Below are 19,696 nucleotides of genomic sequence, written 5' to 3'. Positions count from 1 at the left end.
ATGAAAATTAATTCATTATAATTCTGTTTATTGGCTACATATGTAAAAGGTGCACACTATACAACGCGCGACCTATTTACGGCCAGAGGTTGCCGACTTTATTTTGGTTGCAGACCGCTCTGGGAGAACAAAAAGGAAACAAATTACTGCTTCAATTTCCAAATTCATTCTGGTTTATTTTATGAAAGTGCTTCACTATTTATAAAATTTTTGACTTATGTACTAGTTTTTTCTTATGTACTAATAATTTAATATTTGGCTCTGTCTTATTCTCTAATCTTTGTACTTCCTCTAATTTTACATTTTTTGTCTTATTCTATCCTAATCGTGTCAAGTGTTTTTTCCCTCCATATGTACTTGAAGCCTTTCTTATGTGGTGCATTGCGCACCCACCCTTAACCGCTGTCGCTCCATTTGCATATGCATACCTTGCTATCTACAATGCGATGGCTTGTAGCGCTGCTGCATGCGACTATTTTTAAACCGAGATTTAGCTTAGCCTACCTACTACATGAGTTCCCTATGCTAGCTCCTGAGCACTTGTTCACTTTTGTGAACAACATAATAATTACTTAATACATTTAATTAATGTGTACATATATTTATTATATTATATATATTAACTATGTATTATTAATTTTATTCCTGTCCTTATGTCCACTTCTTGAACAGCTGCAGAGCACTGGGCAACTTCACTTCAGCGGAGTCTTCACAATAAATTTATATGCAATACTATGCAATTGTAAATTTATTATAAATACTTCATTGTTACCTTTTTATATGTTGCACTTTTCAAAACTATTCGTTTTCCACTGCGTAATTAACACACATGTCACAGGCAACACTTTGCAAACTAAATGTCAGAGGGGAAACTAAAAGGAATAGAAAAGTAACTTAAAAAGCAACGTCGTTTGCCTGATATTTGCTGGTGTAATTAGTCGAGTGCACAAAGTAACGAGACTTGCCTAATATTTGTTATTGTTACTTGATGACGAACACAGCGCACGAGCGTCAAATCGTTTCTTTTAGCACTTTCGCACTGCCTTTCGTTTGGCCAACGAAAGACGAGGCAATATTTTTTCGTAATTCTGTTTTGTGTGGATTTCCTACGGTATGGCGCTGCCTTCTTGAAGGGACTGCTATTGACACTGGTTGAGTTTAGAACCGGTCTATGGGTAGCCCAAAGCGGACAATTACCACAAGCCGCACGGAAGGGTAATTTATGATTGCATACATGCATATATGCATATATGGTAGTCAAATTTTAAGAACCGATATATGTACATAAACCTTCTTTTTCGTAAAATATTAATTTATTTTATGCAAATGTGGCTAACATTATTATTGTTGCACGAAATTGGAATATGAAACACGGCACTCGTGTCCAGGAAGTGCAGCGATGTACCACGAACAATAAGAAGCACCGAATTTGCCCATCTCTGTTTGTGTCTGTGAGTGTGTCACTGTGTAAGTGTGTTTATGTGATGTCCCAACTCTTTGATATTGCGCGTTCTTAGTTAGTTATTGTTGCTGCAAATGGCAAGTAAAAACAAGAGAGAATGCTACAGTCGAGCATGCCCGACAGTGTAATACCCTGTACCCGTTTTTTTTTTTTTTGTATTATTTAATAGATCGCAAAAACCAAATTTGAAGTTAATCACTGAAAAACTGAACATTTTTCATACAAACTTTGGAGTTCGTATTCCCCCCTTTGGAGCTCGAATTGACAAAAATCCCTTCTTAGTGCGCACCTACACTACGATAGGATACTTGACCCCAAATTGCAGCTTTTACCGTTTGGGCTGTTGACGCGGTTTCCGTTTCTGCCCCAACATTTTTTTTGCAGAAAAACTCCCATATTTTAGGCCAAACTAAGTATGAAGTTAATCATATGAAAATTGTAGATGTTTCATACAAACGATGGAGCCTGTTTTCTCCCCTTTGGAGCTCGAATGTTTCAAATCCCCTTCTCCAAATTTCAGCTTCCTAGCTTTTACCGTTTGGCTGTGGGGTGTTGCTTGTGTTAAAATTTTTCCACTGGAAAACCCCCCTCTTTCATGCCTCAGGAAAAATGGTGAAAAATCAGGAATGCAGTGTTTTTGAATTCTTTTATAGATTACACAAACCACGTTTGAAGCCAATCAATCGTTTTCCCCCCTTTGGCATTATATATATATATTTTCCAAAATCGCTTCGTAGTGCTCACATACACCAGAAAAGACTACTTATGTGTGTTTGTGTGCCTGTGTGTATGTCTGGTGTGCCTGTGCACAGCAGTAACAACAACAGCTGATTGGTCATACATACATATATGGCTATAACTTCCTGTTGAATCGGCGTTAATTATGAAACTTAGCACATATACTCATAATAACTAACTCGAGCTATTTCCCTAATTTCAATTCAAAAATTCCAAGAAGTACGGGAGTTATGGAAAATAAGTGATTGTAGAAATTCCAAAATACACATTTTTTGCGTATTCACAAAAGGAATCTAGTACTAAAATTTGGTGCTCCTAGGTCTTATAGTCTCCGAGATATAGGCGATTATACGAATGGGAAATCGGAAAAACCCCCATAATGAAAAAGATAAAACAAACAGAGTACACACACATACGGGCAGACAGACAGGGCTAGATCGACTCGTGTCGTCATGCTGGTCAAGAATATAAATACTTTGTGGGGTCTGCCACGCCCCCTTCTGCCTGTTACATTTTCACCTCCCGCAATCCTAATATACTCTTGTACATTTCATGTACGGAGTAGAAAAAGTCCTACTAAGTTGTAATTCCCATTTCAATCGAAAATTACGAATTTAGCAAAAGAATTTATGCAACCGAATTTATGCAGATTGTGCATTGCTAAAAGTAACGGAAACTAACATGTGCCTATGTTAAATGTATGTACATATATAACAAATGTACGTATTTTACATCTGTGAATATGAGCATACACGCACATCTCTATATATATAAAACAGTTTGTCCTGACTGACTGACTGACTGATTGGCAATCAACGCACAGCCCAAACGGTAAGAGCTAGGAAGCTGAAATTTGGACACAAGATCCCTCTTATAGTGAAAGTGAGCACTAATAAGGGGTTTCGGAAAATTCGAGCTCCAAAGGGGGGGAAACGAGCTCCAACGTTTGTATGAAAAATCTACAATTTTTATCCGATTAACTTCAAACTTAGTTTGTATTTTCTCACAAAGAATAAAAAAAAACTGTATACTTGGATTTTCAATATTTTTCCTGCGGCCTGAATAATAATGATTTTCCGGTGGAAAATTCGGTAAACAAAAAGCTATGTGCAATCAACGCACAGCCCAAACGGTTAGAGCTAGGAGGCTGAAAATTGGACACATGTTGTCTTCAGTGGTGTAGGTGAGCACTAAGAAGCGGTTTTGGAAAATTCGAACGCCAAAGGGGGGAAAACGGGCTCCAACGTTTGTATGAAAAATCTACAATTTTCATCCAATTAACTTCAAACTTAGTTTGTATACTCTCAAAAAGAATACAAGAAAAACTGTATACTTGGTTTTTCACCATTTTTCCTGGGGCATGAAAAAGGGGGGGTTTTCCGTGGAAAAATTGAAACACAATCAACACCCCACAGCCCAAACGGTAAAAGCTAGGAAACTGAAAACTGGGCTCAAGTATCCTATCATGGTGTAGATGCGCACTAAGAAGGGATTTTGGAAAATTCGAGCTCCAAAGGGGGGAAAAGTAGCTCCAAAGTTTGTTTGAAAATTCTGCATTTCTGAATCGATCAACTTTAAATTTGGTTTTTATAATTTATAAAAGAATACAAACAAAACTGCATACTCGGTTTTTCGAAATTTGTGTTGGAGCTTGAGTTATTGGGGTTTTAATATTTATTCATTTTTTCAAATGAAAAGTTTGTGTTATAAATTTTGTCCGATCGATTTCAAATTTGGGTAATATAATCTACGTAACTAAAATTACAACTTTGCATTTAACGATTTTTAAAATATGCATTTTACAAATGCAGGTAGAACAAACAATACAAAATATCAAACAGTTGGGGACAACTAAGTATACATACACACACACACACATACATACATACAAGCAGCTGTTCGTGTAGTTACGTGTAAACGGTTGAAGTAGCCAAAGCAAAATGTGAGACACTAATGTGTGAATGTTCATTTGTACACATGTATGTACATACATACATACATATGTATGTACAAAAGTACATTCGTCTTGCACTGACAGGGCAAGAAATGTTAATTAATTAAAAATTATTAACATTATAACATAAACATTTTTATGCTATTTTTTCTTTGTTTAGTACATTTGGCATAAGGGGTTTTTAGGACAACGGACTACAAGGGCGTACGCAGGTTGGGCACGGGGGACATTTCTCCCCTTAGAAAGAATTTCGCATTATGAATTACGCCAGCACCATATGTATTACATACGTACATACGTCTGTATGTATAGCATGTACATATGTATGTATGTACATCAATAAGTATGTATGTACGTTCATACATTCCTATATACATATATAGGTTTGTATGTACAAGTATGCAGTGGGCTATCGAACACTGTTGTTTAATTGTAATAAATAGTTTTCTATGGTTTCAAATCAAAATTTTTAAAACAACAACAACAACTTCAAGTTATTGGCTCGCAAATCTTCTTTCGTTTTGATCATTTACGCCTGTTCATTACATACGCAAAATGCCAAAAGTTTACAGTTACAGTACACATACAAATAAATTTGTATGTATGTATGTGTACAGTGTACATTCGAATACAGTATTATAATCAATAACTCTCAAACGATGTTTTTCGATGTATTTGTATTCGACATGTATTACGATATATCAACACAAGTATCGATATTTTCGATATATCGCATTTAATTTTATTATTGGGGTTTTAATATTTATTCACTTTTTCAAATGAATAGTTTGTGTTATAAATTTTGTCCGATCGGTTTCAAATTTGGGTAATGTAATCAACATAACTATATCAACAAATTGGCATTCAACGATTAAAATATAGCAATATGTTTTTTACTTGCCATATATCAAATATCAAATAGTTGGGAACAGTTCGTGTCTATGTGTGCCCATGCATACATACATATGTACATGCATATGCATGTATGCCTGTATATGTATGTAGCATGTACATACAAAACAACAACAACAACTGCAAGTCATTGGCTCGCTCTTCTTCTTTCGTTGTGACCATTTAATGTTAATTGCAAAGGCAAAACGTCAAAAGTTTACAGTTACCGTCGCTAAGCAACGACTGCGTATGCGATAGTAAAGCAGAAACCGAATAACGGAGCTACGCATATTCTGCTTCGCATTGCGGGCAGATTTATGTATGTATATGATTTGTTCTTATCGATCTCAATAAATAATTAGATTTTATTATTTAAATATTCTGCTTATTGCATTCAAACTTCGATATTTTGATGGTATCGGTGGCTTCAACTATCGAAAGTTTTACTCTAGCAAATTGAGATGAGAATTGTCAGTGCTTTTTGATCGTGGCTCATCGCTGCACGGCATTGACACGAGTGCCGTGTTTCATATTCCGAGTTTGTGCGTGACCGTATTGACTCAAATGTGAATTTAAAATTAGGATATACCCTTATAATTATTCCCCTTTTTTGCACATAGTCTATCTTAAAACGTTGCGTTATCTCTATATATAAAACAGTTTGTCCTGACTAATTGGTGATCAACGCACAGCCCAAACGGTAAAAGATGAAATTTGGACTCAAGTATCTTTTCACAGTATCCATCATAGTGTAGGAGCACACTAAGAAAGGCTTTTGGAAAATTCTAGCTCCAACGGGGGGAAAACGAGCTTTAAAAAATATTAGTTATAGTGGTCATGTTCGTTGAACGAAATAGTTTGGCAAGAACAAAAATGTAACGGACTACTGAACAATTTTTTGTCAAGAACAGAAAATGTTCATTTAAATACCTTAAATGCCTTCCTACTGGTAACTTATAAGGTGAAAACATATGGGTAGGTTATGCACACACAAAATAAATACAATTGGAAACATTATATTGAGCCGGGTTAAGACGGGCAATACCTGCTAGTACACTATATAAACATGTGCATGAGAGATTCCGCCATTATGAAAATAAAACTAATTCTGCAGTCAAAAGTACTACCAGAAAAAACCATAACCTTCTGGGAACGGCACAATCAAAGCTATTTGAGGCTAAAAACACAGCGATTATTTAAAAATGTCGCTGACAGATCACAAAGTTTGCCCTTTGCAGACTTCAAATTCGCATCATATGGCCGAGAAGTATCTTTTTGTACTTGGGACTTCTGTGCAAGCCGAAAGACATCTTTCAGCGACAAGATGTATTTTAAATGAACGGGGTAACCGCATATTTCCAGATCAGCAATCCAAATAAATATTTAAGGGTCCTTAAGACTCTTAAATTAAAAGTTGAGCTTGTTGTTTTAAATTAAGCATTTTTATTAAAAATCGATGCATCGATGTTATGTTTTTGGATACATCGCTGCATCGATGTTTGTCATGGCGATTTTCATTTCCGATGTACTTGTATAACATCGACGTTCATTTCGGACTTACATCACTAGAAAATACCAGTTAGTGATTATGAGTCTGTATGCTAAGTTTCATAATGATAGGCCGATTTAACAGGAAGCTATAGCCATATATGTATGTATGACCAAGCAGTGCCCGCTGCTGTTGTTGTTGTTACTGCTTTGCTCAGGCACACGAGACATACACAGACACACACACACAAATACACACATACACGCATAATTATTCTACACATATTTACAGAGTATTTCCAAGTCGGGCCACCCGACTTTAGCTTCTATACTTGTTAATTTTAAATGATTTAACTAAATACATAATACACATACAACATTGAAAAATAAAAAATTTAAAAGTTTCACTATTTATGAACTTACGTAATCGTAATCTTGTTCAATCGGTCTATCATACGAAACTTGGCATACGGACACAAATTCACTAATGGAAAATCGGGAAAGCCCTCATGGGAGGGAAGTGGGGGAAACGTCTGCGCGTCATCACGTTCGCACACCTCTGATTTTAATAGTTTTCGCTCATTTCTATTAAAACTAAAAAATATAAAATTCTGAAAATTCTAGCGATCATAAACCACTTCATTTTTAACTAAATAAAATAATAATCAATGTTCCTATATTTTTCAATATTTTATGATTTTTCTTCGAAGTCAACCAAAAAATTCACATTTTAAATTTGGTCATCAGGTTAGCACACATAATTTGTTTTGAAATTTTTAAAAACGATTCTAATAAGAACTCAATTTTAAGCTTATACAGTAACTAAATTAAACATTTCTTTATAATTTTAAAAATGAGGCGATCCTTCCTTGTTGAGAATGATCTCATATATTCAATTTGGTAGCAATTCGTACAACTTTCCAATATAACTTAAAGAAATGGCTGACCAAGCACTTTTAATGCCTTCATTTAATTCCTTTTTGGGAGAATACTGTCTGTCAGATTCGTAATCTTTGCGAACCAGCCATCCATTATTTTGCATAAGTTTTAAAATTTTTAATTCAATATGTGTTATATTAATAAGTCTAATATTTAAAATGCATATTGCTAAAGAACTGCTAAGACCCCATTCCAAAGTAAGTTGTTAATCCCAACATGGATTCACATCATGTAAAATACGTAACTAAATTTTAATTACCGTAAGTTTTACCAATGCACACTTTGCATAAATTCGTTTGTATAAATTCGCTATTTACGTTTTCACTTTTAATCTTTATTTAATATCTGTCCTGGGCTGGACAGTTATTAAATTTTACGATAACTTTGAATTTTCAATCAGTCTTCAACATTGAAGGTTGCGGCGTGATTCGAACCAAATCCATACTCAGTAACAAATAGCAGGCCCTGAGTTTACGATTGAAATGGGAATAATAACTTGATTTGGTATGGTTTCTTAACACTTTTTTTAATACAAGCCATATCACAGTTATATCAAAGTTCCTTTTGTGTATTTGCCGTGATTTCTCTGCTACATTCCTAAGTAACATCGATATTTTTATAAAAATCGATCGTAAAATCGAATCTAAAAAAATCAAGTTAAAACCGAAAACAATCGCTTACGTAAAAATCGATACATCGATGTATCGATGCATATTTACATCACTTACTCAAATAACTAGTTATATAATACAAGTCTTTTAATTGATGACTGGGTATTTGGTCGTCCCAAGAACAATTTTGTGAGCCATAGTTCTTGCATTAAAATTTTCGTTCGCGTAGTGGGCCACAGCAAACTAAGTGGATGGTCTAACCGAAAAATTAGCGACAGTATCAATTATTTCCGTATTTACGAAATAATACATTATTAAGTGCTCTTTATTTCATACAAACAAAAGTACAACTCACGCTAGGGAGGATACTTAAACTTGATATTAGGGATGATAGTTCATTAAATAACATAACATTTCTTCCCCTTCTAAGAAGATGGTGAAAATATAATGTTAAGCTTCCGCACTCCGGTCTAATCAACTCCAATCGCGTGCGCAGATTTTGGCCCAGGAATAGTTTTGCAGGGGATTCGCCTGTTGTGCAGTGTGTCGCGTTTCTGTACTGTCGCAAAAATTCGTTTATGTTGCTATTTAGATTGCCGGGGGTGGTTCTCATTGCTGTAAGGCCATTTTTAACCGTTTGCACATAACGTTCTACTTATCCATTAAATGCGGGATTGAAGGCGCCGTTAGTTTATGGTATATAACGCTGACAGACGATAAATATTGATTAAACTCAGCTGAAGTAAAGTTGGTTCCATTATCCGAAACCACAACCAACGGAACACTATGTCTTGTAAACAAGTCGTCCAGCAATGCGATAGTTGCGGATGCTGCAGTTGTTTTTGTGACCAATACCTCTAGCCACTTAGAGAACCCGCATGTAAGTTACAGACTGTAACTACCAGTACTATTGCTGCTTCAAATGGTCCCGCATAGTCATAGTCGCTAATGCAATACTTGCACTTAAGCCTTGCTCATAGTGCATCATAGTGTGCAATCCGTTAGATCTCACGACACATTCTCTTTGTATTTGTTTTACAGACATTTAATGATTTACATTTTGAAAATGTAGTGGGGTGGACGTTGTTCGTACCAAATTATGTAGACGAGATGAGTGGTTGTACCTTCACTTTAGTTTTTTAATTTCAAATAAGTACTTCACTTAGACGGGGGCGCACATGCGCAGACTTTATATTGCCAATACAATATTAAGAACTAAAAACTAAGCCTAGTCTAAGCTTATTCTAAGCCTATGCTAGGCGGCCGCCGGTGTGGTGAGTTCACGGTCGGCAGCCGACGACCGACGGACAGTACGCTCTCGTCCGGATGTGGTTAATTTGAGGGTATTCTTGCAGGAGCTCGATCCATTGACGATGCAACTGAGGAGGCAACGGGTCATCCCACCCGATCTCGCTCAGCCAAAGCTCTTGCATGAACATTTTCGAGCGCAAGATAAAAGGAGCTAGCCAGCTCGCTGGATCGAATAACTTAGCGACATGAGAAAGGACCTCGCGCTGTGTATAGGAGGATTGTAGTTCAACCTTGGCTTTCCAACGGACTCCTAAGGTTTTTGCTGTACTGGCGTCTTCGAGATCCAGAAAATCAACGCACAGCATGTGCTCACGAGGCACTTCTCGTAGCAACTCCCGATTGTTAGACGTCCACTTTCTTAAAGGAAGAAGAGCTTCCCGCAGCTCATTAACGGTCGAAACCGCGCTGTGGATTGTATGGGCCCCCGCTAGTATGTCATCCACGTACATAAAGTTGGAGATCACTTGGCTCGCTATTATGTGTCATGTCTTTGGCAAGTTGCTGTAAGACTCGAATGGCCAAAAAGGGGGCGCAATTTATACCAAAGGTGACTGTGCTCAATTCGTAGTCACAAAGATCACCATCTTGGTTGCGGAAGAGAATTCTTTGGAACGGCGTGTGTTTAGAATCTACAAGAATCTGGCGATACATCTTCGTGATGTCGGAGCTAAACACATACTTGAAAAAACGACATTTTAAAATTTGCATCGTGAGATCGGATTGTAAAACCGGACATGAGTGGAGAACATCATTTAGGCTCTTACTGTTGGAAGAACGATTTGAGCAGTTGAAAACTACCCAAACCTTGGTAGTGGTACTGTCAGGGTTGATCACGGCATGGCGAGGCAGATAGAAATTGGCGGATGCGCTATCGGGAGCAACTTGCCGCATATGACCCAGATCAAGGTACTCTTGGACCACTGAGTCATACTGCTCTTTCTGATATTCTTCTTCAGCCGAAACTCATTTTTCAGGAATTGAGAGCAATGGATCTGGAATGCCCAGGTCAATGTGATCAGGATCCTTGAATGGTAAGGTGACCACATACCTGCCGCTCTCTTCTCTTCGCGTAGTATGCACAAAATTTTGTTCGCATACGGCGTCGGATTCTTTCATCACTCTGCCTGGAAGATCCTCCACCTCCCAAAATTTGGTGAGAAGATTTTCTAACGTGACGTCCTGGCTCACCGAGACGTGAGTGGAAAACGAAGCGGGTCACTGCACCACTTAGGATTCAGCCGAAAATCGATTCCTGCCCAAGGAGAGTGCCACAAAAATTCTTCTGGAAGCCGCCCATAAGAATGGATGGGAGGATATCAGCGCCAATCAGCACGTCAATCTGCGAGCTTCTGTGGAACATGGGGTCAGCTAGCTGAACATTTGGCAGGTCCCTAAAGCGATCTTGAGGAATAGTATACGAGGGAAGATTTCCTGCCAATTGTGGAATTACACATGCTGAGGTCTCGACGTGCAACCTTGGTTTAGTCGGCGATGCGAGCGTAAAATGGCAGAGCTTGCGGGCTTGGGCGGATACAGCTTCGGTGTGTCCCGATTCTTGGGCCTGCACCGATTGGAATGGAAGCTGTAGCCGATTAAAAAATCGCTCGGAAATAAATGTAGCCTCTGATCCGGAATCGATCAGAGCTCGCGCTGTATAATTTGTACCCAAATGACCAATGTCAACTAAGGCGGTGCCCAGCAGGACATTCTGGGAATTGGCGACAAAATAATTATGAATACTTGCCTGGCTATCGGATGTGGACTGTATTTGTGGAGTGGAAGACTGAGCAGCCAGAATAACACTGGCTGCTGCAGCACACGGTAACACGTAAAACAGGTGTGCACACTCCTACATTGCCGTAGTTGATGTCCTCTCGCAAAACAATTTAGACACAGTTTGTTCTGCTTGATGTAGGTGATTCGGTCTGTGATGGACATTGCCAGAAAACGAGGGCATAACCGGATGGCATGGTTCTCTTTGGAACATATTTTGCAGGCCTGTGGCTTGGCCTTGTTGGATGGAGGTGGTTTCACGCTAATCTTTGCCTAGAATGAATTGAGTTTCTTAGGCGGCCCGTCCCTTCTCTGAGGCTTGGAATGGCTTTGCTCCTGAAAACTGGACGCCGACCTCTCGTCGTCCATTGCCTCAAGGGTACGGTAGCGTTCAACCAAAAACGTGTTGACATCCGCCCATTTTGGAATTTCTGTTTTACTTTTTAAGGACTGCTCCCACAGACCTCGGGTGACCTTGGGAAGCATGCGCTCACAGAAAAAGCACAAAATGGGGTCCCAGTTTTCTGTGACCCTTGAATGGTGCTTTGAAGGCCTTTGACAGCTGCGCTAGACTCTTGGCCGATTGTGGAAAGGCCGAACAGAAGATTTAGATGGCTATTAACCAGCAATCTTTTGTTCTCAAATTGCTCCTTTAAATTCGCCCAAGCGGACTCAAAGCTGTCATGGATGAGCGGAGACTTTGGATTTTGGACAATGGACCTTGCTTCTCCAGTCGTCTTGGCATTGAGATGGAAAAGTTTCTCAATGGGATTGAGCCTCGGATTATTAATATAAACCGCAGTTAATAGATCACGGAAGGTAGGCCACCGTAGAGGATCGCCACTGAAAACTTCAGTATCAACCGGAGGGAGGAAGCAGTCTCTGCATGTCGAAGGATGACTTGACGGCAACGGCTGGCTCGGTAGCTTACTGGCAGCGGAAAGCTTGTCAATGCTCTCGCTGAGCTTGGCTGCACACTTTTCATAAATCAAGTAGCAGTGCTCGTACTTTTTGAGGACGACTGCAATATCATGCCTGCTCTCCTCAGTGGCCAACGCACTTAGTGATCTTGTGCATTGATCACACACCTGCTCGACTTGGGCCCATAACGCCTTGACTTGGTCTCGTCGGGTATTGAGTATATACAGGAATGACTCGGATATTGAGGAGGCGGACATAGTAGCTTCGAAAGCGCTTAATCTGTCGCTCACGAGGAGAAAGGTATTGAGCGACATTTGGCTGGTCGATCGGGACTCCTGAGATACGGACCTAGTCCTTTTTTTCTCAGTAGGAGCAGTCTTGGATTCGGAGCCTTGGAACTCGCGCTTGGTGTGAGCGGCTAGGTGGGACTGACCCTTGACGTTGAGGCGGATGTTAGGTTTAGTGGAGCTAGCGCTGGCTTTGAAGGTGGATCAGCTATGTCCTGTTGCTCTGAAGCCTTAGCCTGATTCCCTGCTAGCATAGTAAACCTTGAAAAAACGGACTTGGACTGACTATATTGGGCGGCAATACGAACGGAAAGCCTAGGATTGCTTTCTTAATTATTTTTTTTTTTTAGAAAAATGAAAAAATATTTATAACCTTCCCATATTTTTTTTGGATTGCTAATAGAAAAATATATAAATATTGTGCGCAGACAAAAACAAGGAAAATATTTTTTAATCAACGCCGAGGTTGGTACTGGATCCAAAATAAACGCTTATTGTTTCAGCTGCGCTCAAACTGACGCTGCCAATGCACTGCTGCAGCGAGACATTTTTGTGTGTGTATGTGTGTGGGTGTGAGCGCCAGAGAGCGCTAATAACGGCCGAAGAACGAAGGCGTGGAGAGAATATTGATGAGCCGAGGAGCCGGCTTATCTTAAGCGCTGGAAAGTTTAGCAAACAACACAAACGACAGAAGCCCAAAAAATATGTACATATATGCAGCTGTCTCGGCTGTGTGAATAATAATATTGCTAAAGATTTGGGAAAAACTTATATGCAATATAGTAATGCGGAGGCAAATAAATAAGTTGTTTAATTTGCGGAAATTGTACCAGTGCAGTGCGAGGGTTGGATAAATGAATGAGAGAAATATAAATAAGAATAGGCGCTCCGTGTGTAGTGTCTTAACTTAAGCGTATATAGGCAAATTATGTGGAATTGAATGTTAATAAATGCCTATGTGATTTACGCACTTATTAACACTCATATGTTGGCACAGTTAGGTTTGACAACACAATATGTTCGCATATACACATTTCACACTTAAGACCTTTGCAACTTACAACACGGCCGAGTTTGAATTGGAAATTCGAAGTTCGCGGGAGTCTATTTGTACATATGTATACTTGAGTACAATATGTACATAAGCTACAAATAAGCCGCTACAATTTTTTCCTTTCTTTTGATTGCGCTGACACTTGCACTTCTAATTTAGTTTTTTCCGAATCGCACTTGAGGTGTGCGGCACTAATATTGAAGCAATAAAAAAACGCAATTGGGTACTCAGCTTTTAATCCACCGATGCTTGCTGGGGGGGAATTCAAAGCCGCACAAAACGAGGATGATGTTTGGAGGTGCAGCAGATGAAATCCGACTCGAAGGACCAATTAAAATGTAGTGGGGTGGACGTCGTTCATACCAAATGATGTAGACGATATGAGTGGTTGTACCTTCACTTTAATTGTTTGATTTCAAATAAGTACTTCACTTGGATGGGGGCGCACATGCGCAGACCTTATATTGCCAATACAATATTAAGACCTAAAAACTAAGCCTAGTCTAAGCTTATTCTAAGCCTAGTCTAAGCTTATTCTAAGCCTATGCTAGGCGGCCGCCGGTGTGGTGAGTTCACGGTCGGCAGCCGACGACCGACGGACAGTACGCTCTCCTCTTACGCGAACACATTTCTTTATTGAAGTGTTATTCTTCTACATACATATACGTAAATTTCATGTACAGAGTATAAATAATTTGTCCTAACTGACTGATTGTGCATCAACGCAGGGCCCAACCGGTAATAGCTAGGAAGTTGGAAAAATTGAACCCCCGGGAGTGACGGGACGTTTTATAACGTTTGTATAAAAAATCTATTTTCACGGCTGACGTTCAAACTTGGTTTGTATACTTAAAGAAATAATACACTAGTATACCCTTTCAGCCTTTGGGTAAAGGGTATAAAAATAAACACCAGTATAGTGTAAATAGTTGCGTACTATACATAATTGTACATATGCATTGCTTGCGTTGGTCTGTTGAGATTTTTGACTAGCCTACCTACTGCATTGCATTTTCTATGCTAATTTATGAGCCCTTGTTCACTTTTGTGAACATCTTGCACAGGGCAACAATGCTTTTCACTTAACATTTGATTTATGATATATACTTGGTGTTTTGTGCGAATCTATGTAACAGGTAAAAGGAGGCGTGGCAGACCCCACAAAGTATATATATTATTGATCACGATGACAAGCCGAGTCGATATAGCTACTTGTATGTCGGTCTGTCTGTCCGTCCGTCTGTATGAACGCAAGGATCTCAAAAAGTAATAGAGTTAGAACAACCAAATTTGGTATTCAGATTCTCCTAAGTCCTTATAGCCATAAATAAAATTGCTGCCCATGCTCTGTTTGTAGCTCTGCCCGTAGCGCTGCCCGCAGCTGTTGTTGTTGTTGCTGCTTTGGTTCAACTTTGTGCAGCATGCATACATGTGCTGCATATAAACACGCAGAGACACGATTCTGATGTAATTGTATGCTGTTGAAAATGTATGCTGTGGTGATCATGTCACCACTTTTGTATATATGTATTGAATAATTTGTATTTAATTTAATTAATATAATTATTTAAAATTAATGAAAAAATTATTTTCCCATTTTTTCTTTTTTGTGGGAAGTGCATCATTTTTTTTTTTTTACTGAATTAGCCCCCGCTCTCCGGAATTTCCCTCTCCCCCTTCTCCACCGCAAATCGCGATTTTCTCTACCTCCCGTAATTCATGGAATTTCGAAGTCAAATTTTTCATATACACCCAGTTAGTGATTATGTGTCCGTATGCCAAGTTTCACTATGATATATCGTATGGTAGCCATAAATATATTTGCTGCTCAAGCGCTGCTCGCAGCTGTTGTTGATGCTCATGCTTTGGTTGACTGCAAACATGCTCACACAGACACGAATATATGAGCATAGACATAATAATAGACAATTATGAACCTTTTACCGAGAGAGGTAAAATCGAACAACAGTTTTTGTTTAATTCTCTTAATTTTTTTTAATTTATATAATTAATCTGATGAAATCCCGACATCAGATCCAAACATGAGAAGTTCTTAGCTCTACCCAACTGATCGAGAATATCATCAATTTTGGGCAATGGAAATTTATCGGACAAGATTTTTTTATTAATCTGGCGGTAGTCAATCACTAAACGCCATCTTTTACTATCCGAACCCGGCAATGATTTCTTTGGGACTATTAATAATGGACTATTGTAGTCTGAGACTGACGGTTCTACTATTTTGTCTTTTATTAGTTTCTTGACTTGTTTTTTTACCTCTTCTTTTTGGCTATGTGGAATTCTATAGTTCTTAACATAAACAGGTTCATCGTCTTTCATTCTTATCTTCTGCTTATAGAAATTATTGGTTGATATCGATTCGGTTTCTATTCCAAATACGTCAATATTTTGCTGCATGCTCCGTAAGGGCGAGTTCAAGACCTCAACGTGATAGCTGTTCGTGTTTGCTTCTATTATTTCATAATCATTCAATGTTTCAAAATTTACTAAGTTTAATTGAATGATTTCATTTTTATCTGTGGTATTCAAAATTCAAACAAAAATATTTTTAGAGTCTGCAATAAAGTTTACAATGTATACTCCATTTTGAATTTCCTGATTTGGTATGAATGGCCTCATTCATATAGTTGAATTGGCCAGCCTCCATTACCAGCTTTACCCTGTCAATGGGACAATTCTTTATCATTGATTTTACAGCATGTTGCGTGCTGTATTTAGTGGCTATCTCCAATGAAAGTCCATCGTTTATGAATGCACTCTCTAGAGACTTTGTCAGTTTCTCTACCTCTTGGGTATACTGATTTGCCGTCTTGCTCTTCTGTTGAAGGTACAGCAGTTTGGCTGTAATAACCTCAACTGAGTCACCTTTTACAGTGGCAAAAAGTTTGCAAACAATATCAGCAATTGAGTTTTCACTGCTAATTAAATTACGTGCGTTGCCTTTGAGCTTTGTTTTTATTAATTGAACTGCCGTTGACTCGTGTGGCTCTTTAATTGAGCCCACCAACTGCAATGCGTCCAAGAAGCTTCTCAAATTTTGGGCTTTGCCATCAAACTCTGGTATCAGAGATGACGCCGTCTTTAAGAATTGTAACTGCGCCTGCGACACTTTCGCAATTTCGGGCTGTTTTCTATTGTATTAAACCTATCAGCCGCTTCGCTTCTTGCGGGGCTGTTATTGGGAGGAAGTCCACTTTTGGAATCTTCTTCCGAAATTATGTATGCCGTATTCGACGATTTTGACCTGGGACTTATTGACATAACTTCATTCTCGTCCACGGCTATATATGTATGTCGCCGCACTACTTATGACATTTGGCAAGTGTATATCCAAGCCATGTCTTGCTCTGACAAGGAGCAGCTGTTCTCTTACAACAACATCTGAAGCCTGAGTCCAATGGAGACTCGTGAGCCTAGATTTGCTTTCTAGGAATATCTCTCGAATCTCGTTATAATATTGCACCAATTTAATTGTGTGCCTATTTAATGTGCCTATCTGTATTGGCCTATTTTGAGTGAGGCTTTTGTACGATTTATCGAACTCAGCCTTCAGCTCATTTACCTTCTTGCATATAGCATTCCAATCCATATATTATGGAAAATTCGGATGCTCCGCATTTCCCTCTATTTTATTCCTAGCTAATTTTCCTGAACACCCTTTTTATAGCCTGTACCCAATGGGTAAAAGGCTATATTAGTTTTGTGCGAATGTATGTAACACACAGAAGGAGGCGTGGCAGACCCCACAAGGTATATATATTCTTGATCAGGATGAGAAGACGAGTCGATATAGCCATGTCCATCTGTCTGTCTGTATGAGCGCAAGGATCTCAGTAAGTACAAGAGCTAGGATCGAGTTTGTTTATTTTTTCTGATACACCCCCCACTCCCCCACAATTCGTGTTTTTTCTTATAACTTCCGTAATTCTTAGAATCAATTTTGATAGGTACATCCAGTTAGTACTAATGTGTCCGTGTGCCAAATTCCATCATGATAGGTAAATTCTGAAGAAAGTTATAGCCATACATAAAATCGCTGCCCATGCCCTACCTGCACCTCTGCCCGCATCTGTTGTTGTTGTTGCTGCTTTGGTTCAACTTTGTGCTGCATACATACACGCATATAAACACGCATAGGTACGTGATGTAAATGTATGCTGTTTAAACTGAACATAAACATGTATTCTAATTTAATTTAATTAATTAATTTTAATTAATTTAATTAATTAATTTAATGGCAAAGTATATATATTCTTGATCAGCATGACGAGACGAGTCGATCTGTCCGTCTATCCGTATGAACACCTGGATATCATAGACTATAAAAGGTAGAGACACCAAACATTGCACAAAGATGCGTTATGTGTGTACGCTATATAAGTTTGTTTTATTTTTTTGATTTTCTCCCACTTCTCTTACTTTTTTTAATATCTATAATTATAGATATAGAATAACTTTCTAAACATATGTCCAGAGTGTTTCAAAGTCGGTACACCCGACTTTAGCTTTTTTACTTGTTTAAGATAGACTTTGTGAAAAAACTGGAATAAATTTTAGTGTATTTTTCTAACTTTAAATTACATTTTGGTCGTGTTGTTTTTGTTTCCATCGTATTTTCACGTTCGCGTCTTTTCGTGCTTTATTGAGTCAAACACACACGAAATTGGAATATAAAACAAGTAAAAAAGCTAAAGTCGGGTGTCCCGACTTTGAAATACTCTGTACATATGTTTACAATAATTATAAAAAAAAAAAAATTAAGAAAATAAAATAAAAAATTGGTCGATTTTTCCTCTCTCGGTATTCGAACTCACAACAGCAGCGGGCAGCGCTGCAGTAGCAAATATATTTATGGCTATAACTTCTCGTTAAATCGGTCTATCATAGTGAAACTTGGCATACGGACACATAATAACCAACTGGGGGTATTTCCAAAATTTTAGTTCGAAATTCCAAGAATTACGGGAGTTACGATTTGAGGGGTAGAGAGGGAGGGAAGGAAATTCCAAAATATACATTTTCTGCGTATTCACATAAGGCATCTGGGACTAAAATTTGGTGCTCCTAGGTCTTATAGTCTCCGAGATATAGGCGATTATACAAATGGAAAATCGTGAAAACCCCCATAGGGGGGAAGTGGGGGGGGGGAAAATCAAAAAAATAAAACAAACTCGTATAGAATACACACATAAGGCATCTTTGTGGAAAATTTGGTATCTCTATCTCTTATATTCTCTGAGATCCAGGTGTTCATACGGACAGACAGACGGACAGACAGACAGACAGGGCTAGATCGACTAGTCTTGTCACGCTAATCAATAATATATATACTTTGTGGGGTCTGCCATGCCTCCTTCTGCCTGTTACATTTTTCAGCTCCCGCAAACCTAATATACTTCTGTACATTTCATGTACAGAGTATAAAGAGGCACAGTTGGTAACAAGCAGAAAAACTATCAAGCGTCTATCTGGTACGCCACAAATACATGCAAAACTCATGCCGTTTATAAAAGAACAAAAGCCGGCAGTAAAAAGAGCTAAAAAAGAAGCGATAAATTTAAATAGTATACAGGGTGTGTTCCAAAGTAAACAGATTAAAAAAAAAAAAACAGAACAAATGGTTTTTTCGGCAAAATCAATTTATTTTATTCAAAATAGTCTCCTTCTGGTTCAATACAGCTTTTTGCACGATCCAAAAGCATGTCGAACGAGTGTTTTAGCTCGTTGGCCGGTATATCCGCCAGTATGCCGGTGCAAGCCTTTTGAATGGCCTCTACGTCTGCATAACGCTTTCCTTTCATGGGCAAATGCATTTTTCCGAAAAGGTAGAAGTCGCACGGTGCCATATCAGGTGAATACGGCGGGGTTAATGGTTAAAATGTGATTTTTGGTCAAAGAATCGGTCACAAGCGTCGATCGATTCTGAGCAATTTTTGGTCGTTAGTCAATTTGTGCGGAACAAACCGTGCACACACCTTTCGTAAGCCCAAATGTTCGGTGAAAATGCGATAAATCGATGTTTTGTAGATGTTCAATTCCATTTCCATCAATTTCAATGATGATTTCGGCTGATTTTTGATGAATTCACGCACAGTTTCGATGGAATTTTTGGTGATCACGAATTTTGATTGGCCCACATGTTGATCGTCATTTATGTCCTCACGACCACTTTGAAAACGTTGAAACCACTCGTGCACTCTGCTACGGGATAGGCAATCATCGCCATAAACTTGTTCCATCAATTGA

The 19,696-nt window shown here is 38.5% G+C and overlaps 1 protein-coding gene across 1 annotated transcript in view; it reads right to left on the bottom strand.

The window, feature by feature from the left end:
* Positions 1–12,506: 12,506 nt before the first annotated feature.
* Positions 12,507–19,696, bottom strand: part of LOC115624845 (spondin-1) — a 57,427-nt gene continuing 50,237 nt past the window's right edge. Inside the window, exon 7 of the mRNA XM_030519689.1 lies at positions 12,507–12,619. Within this exon, the coding sequence (XP_030375549.1) occupies positions 12,507–12,619 (113 nt within the window). The remainder of the gene's footprint in view (positions 12,620–19,696) is intronic.

The sequence above is a fragment of the Scaptodrosophila lebanonensis genome, unplaced genomic scaffold (assembly GCF_003285725.1).
Source record: "Scaptodrosophila lebanonensis strain 11010-0011.00,11010-0021.00 unplaced genomic scaffold, SlebRS2 tig00000061-arrow-pilon, whole genome shotgun sequence".
Taxonomy (NCBI): Eukaryota; Metazoa; Arthropoda; class Insecta; order Diptera; family Drosophilidae; genus Scaptodrosophila; species Scaptodrosophila lebanonensis.
The sequence above is the reverse complement of the archived record's forward strand: the minus strand, read 5'-3'. Positions and strand labels throughout refer to the sequence as shown.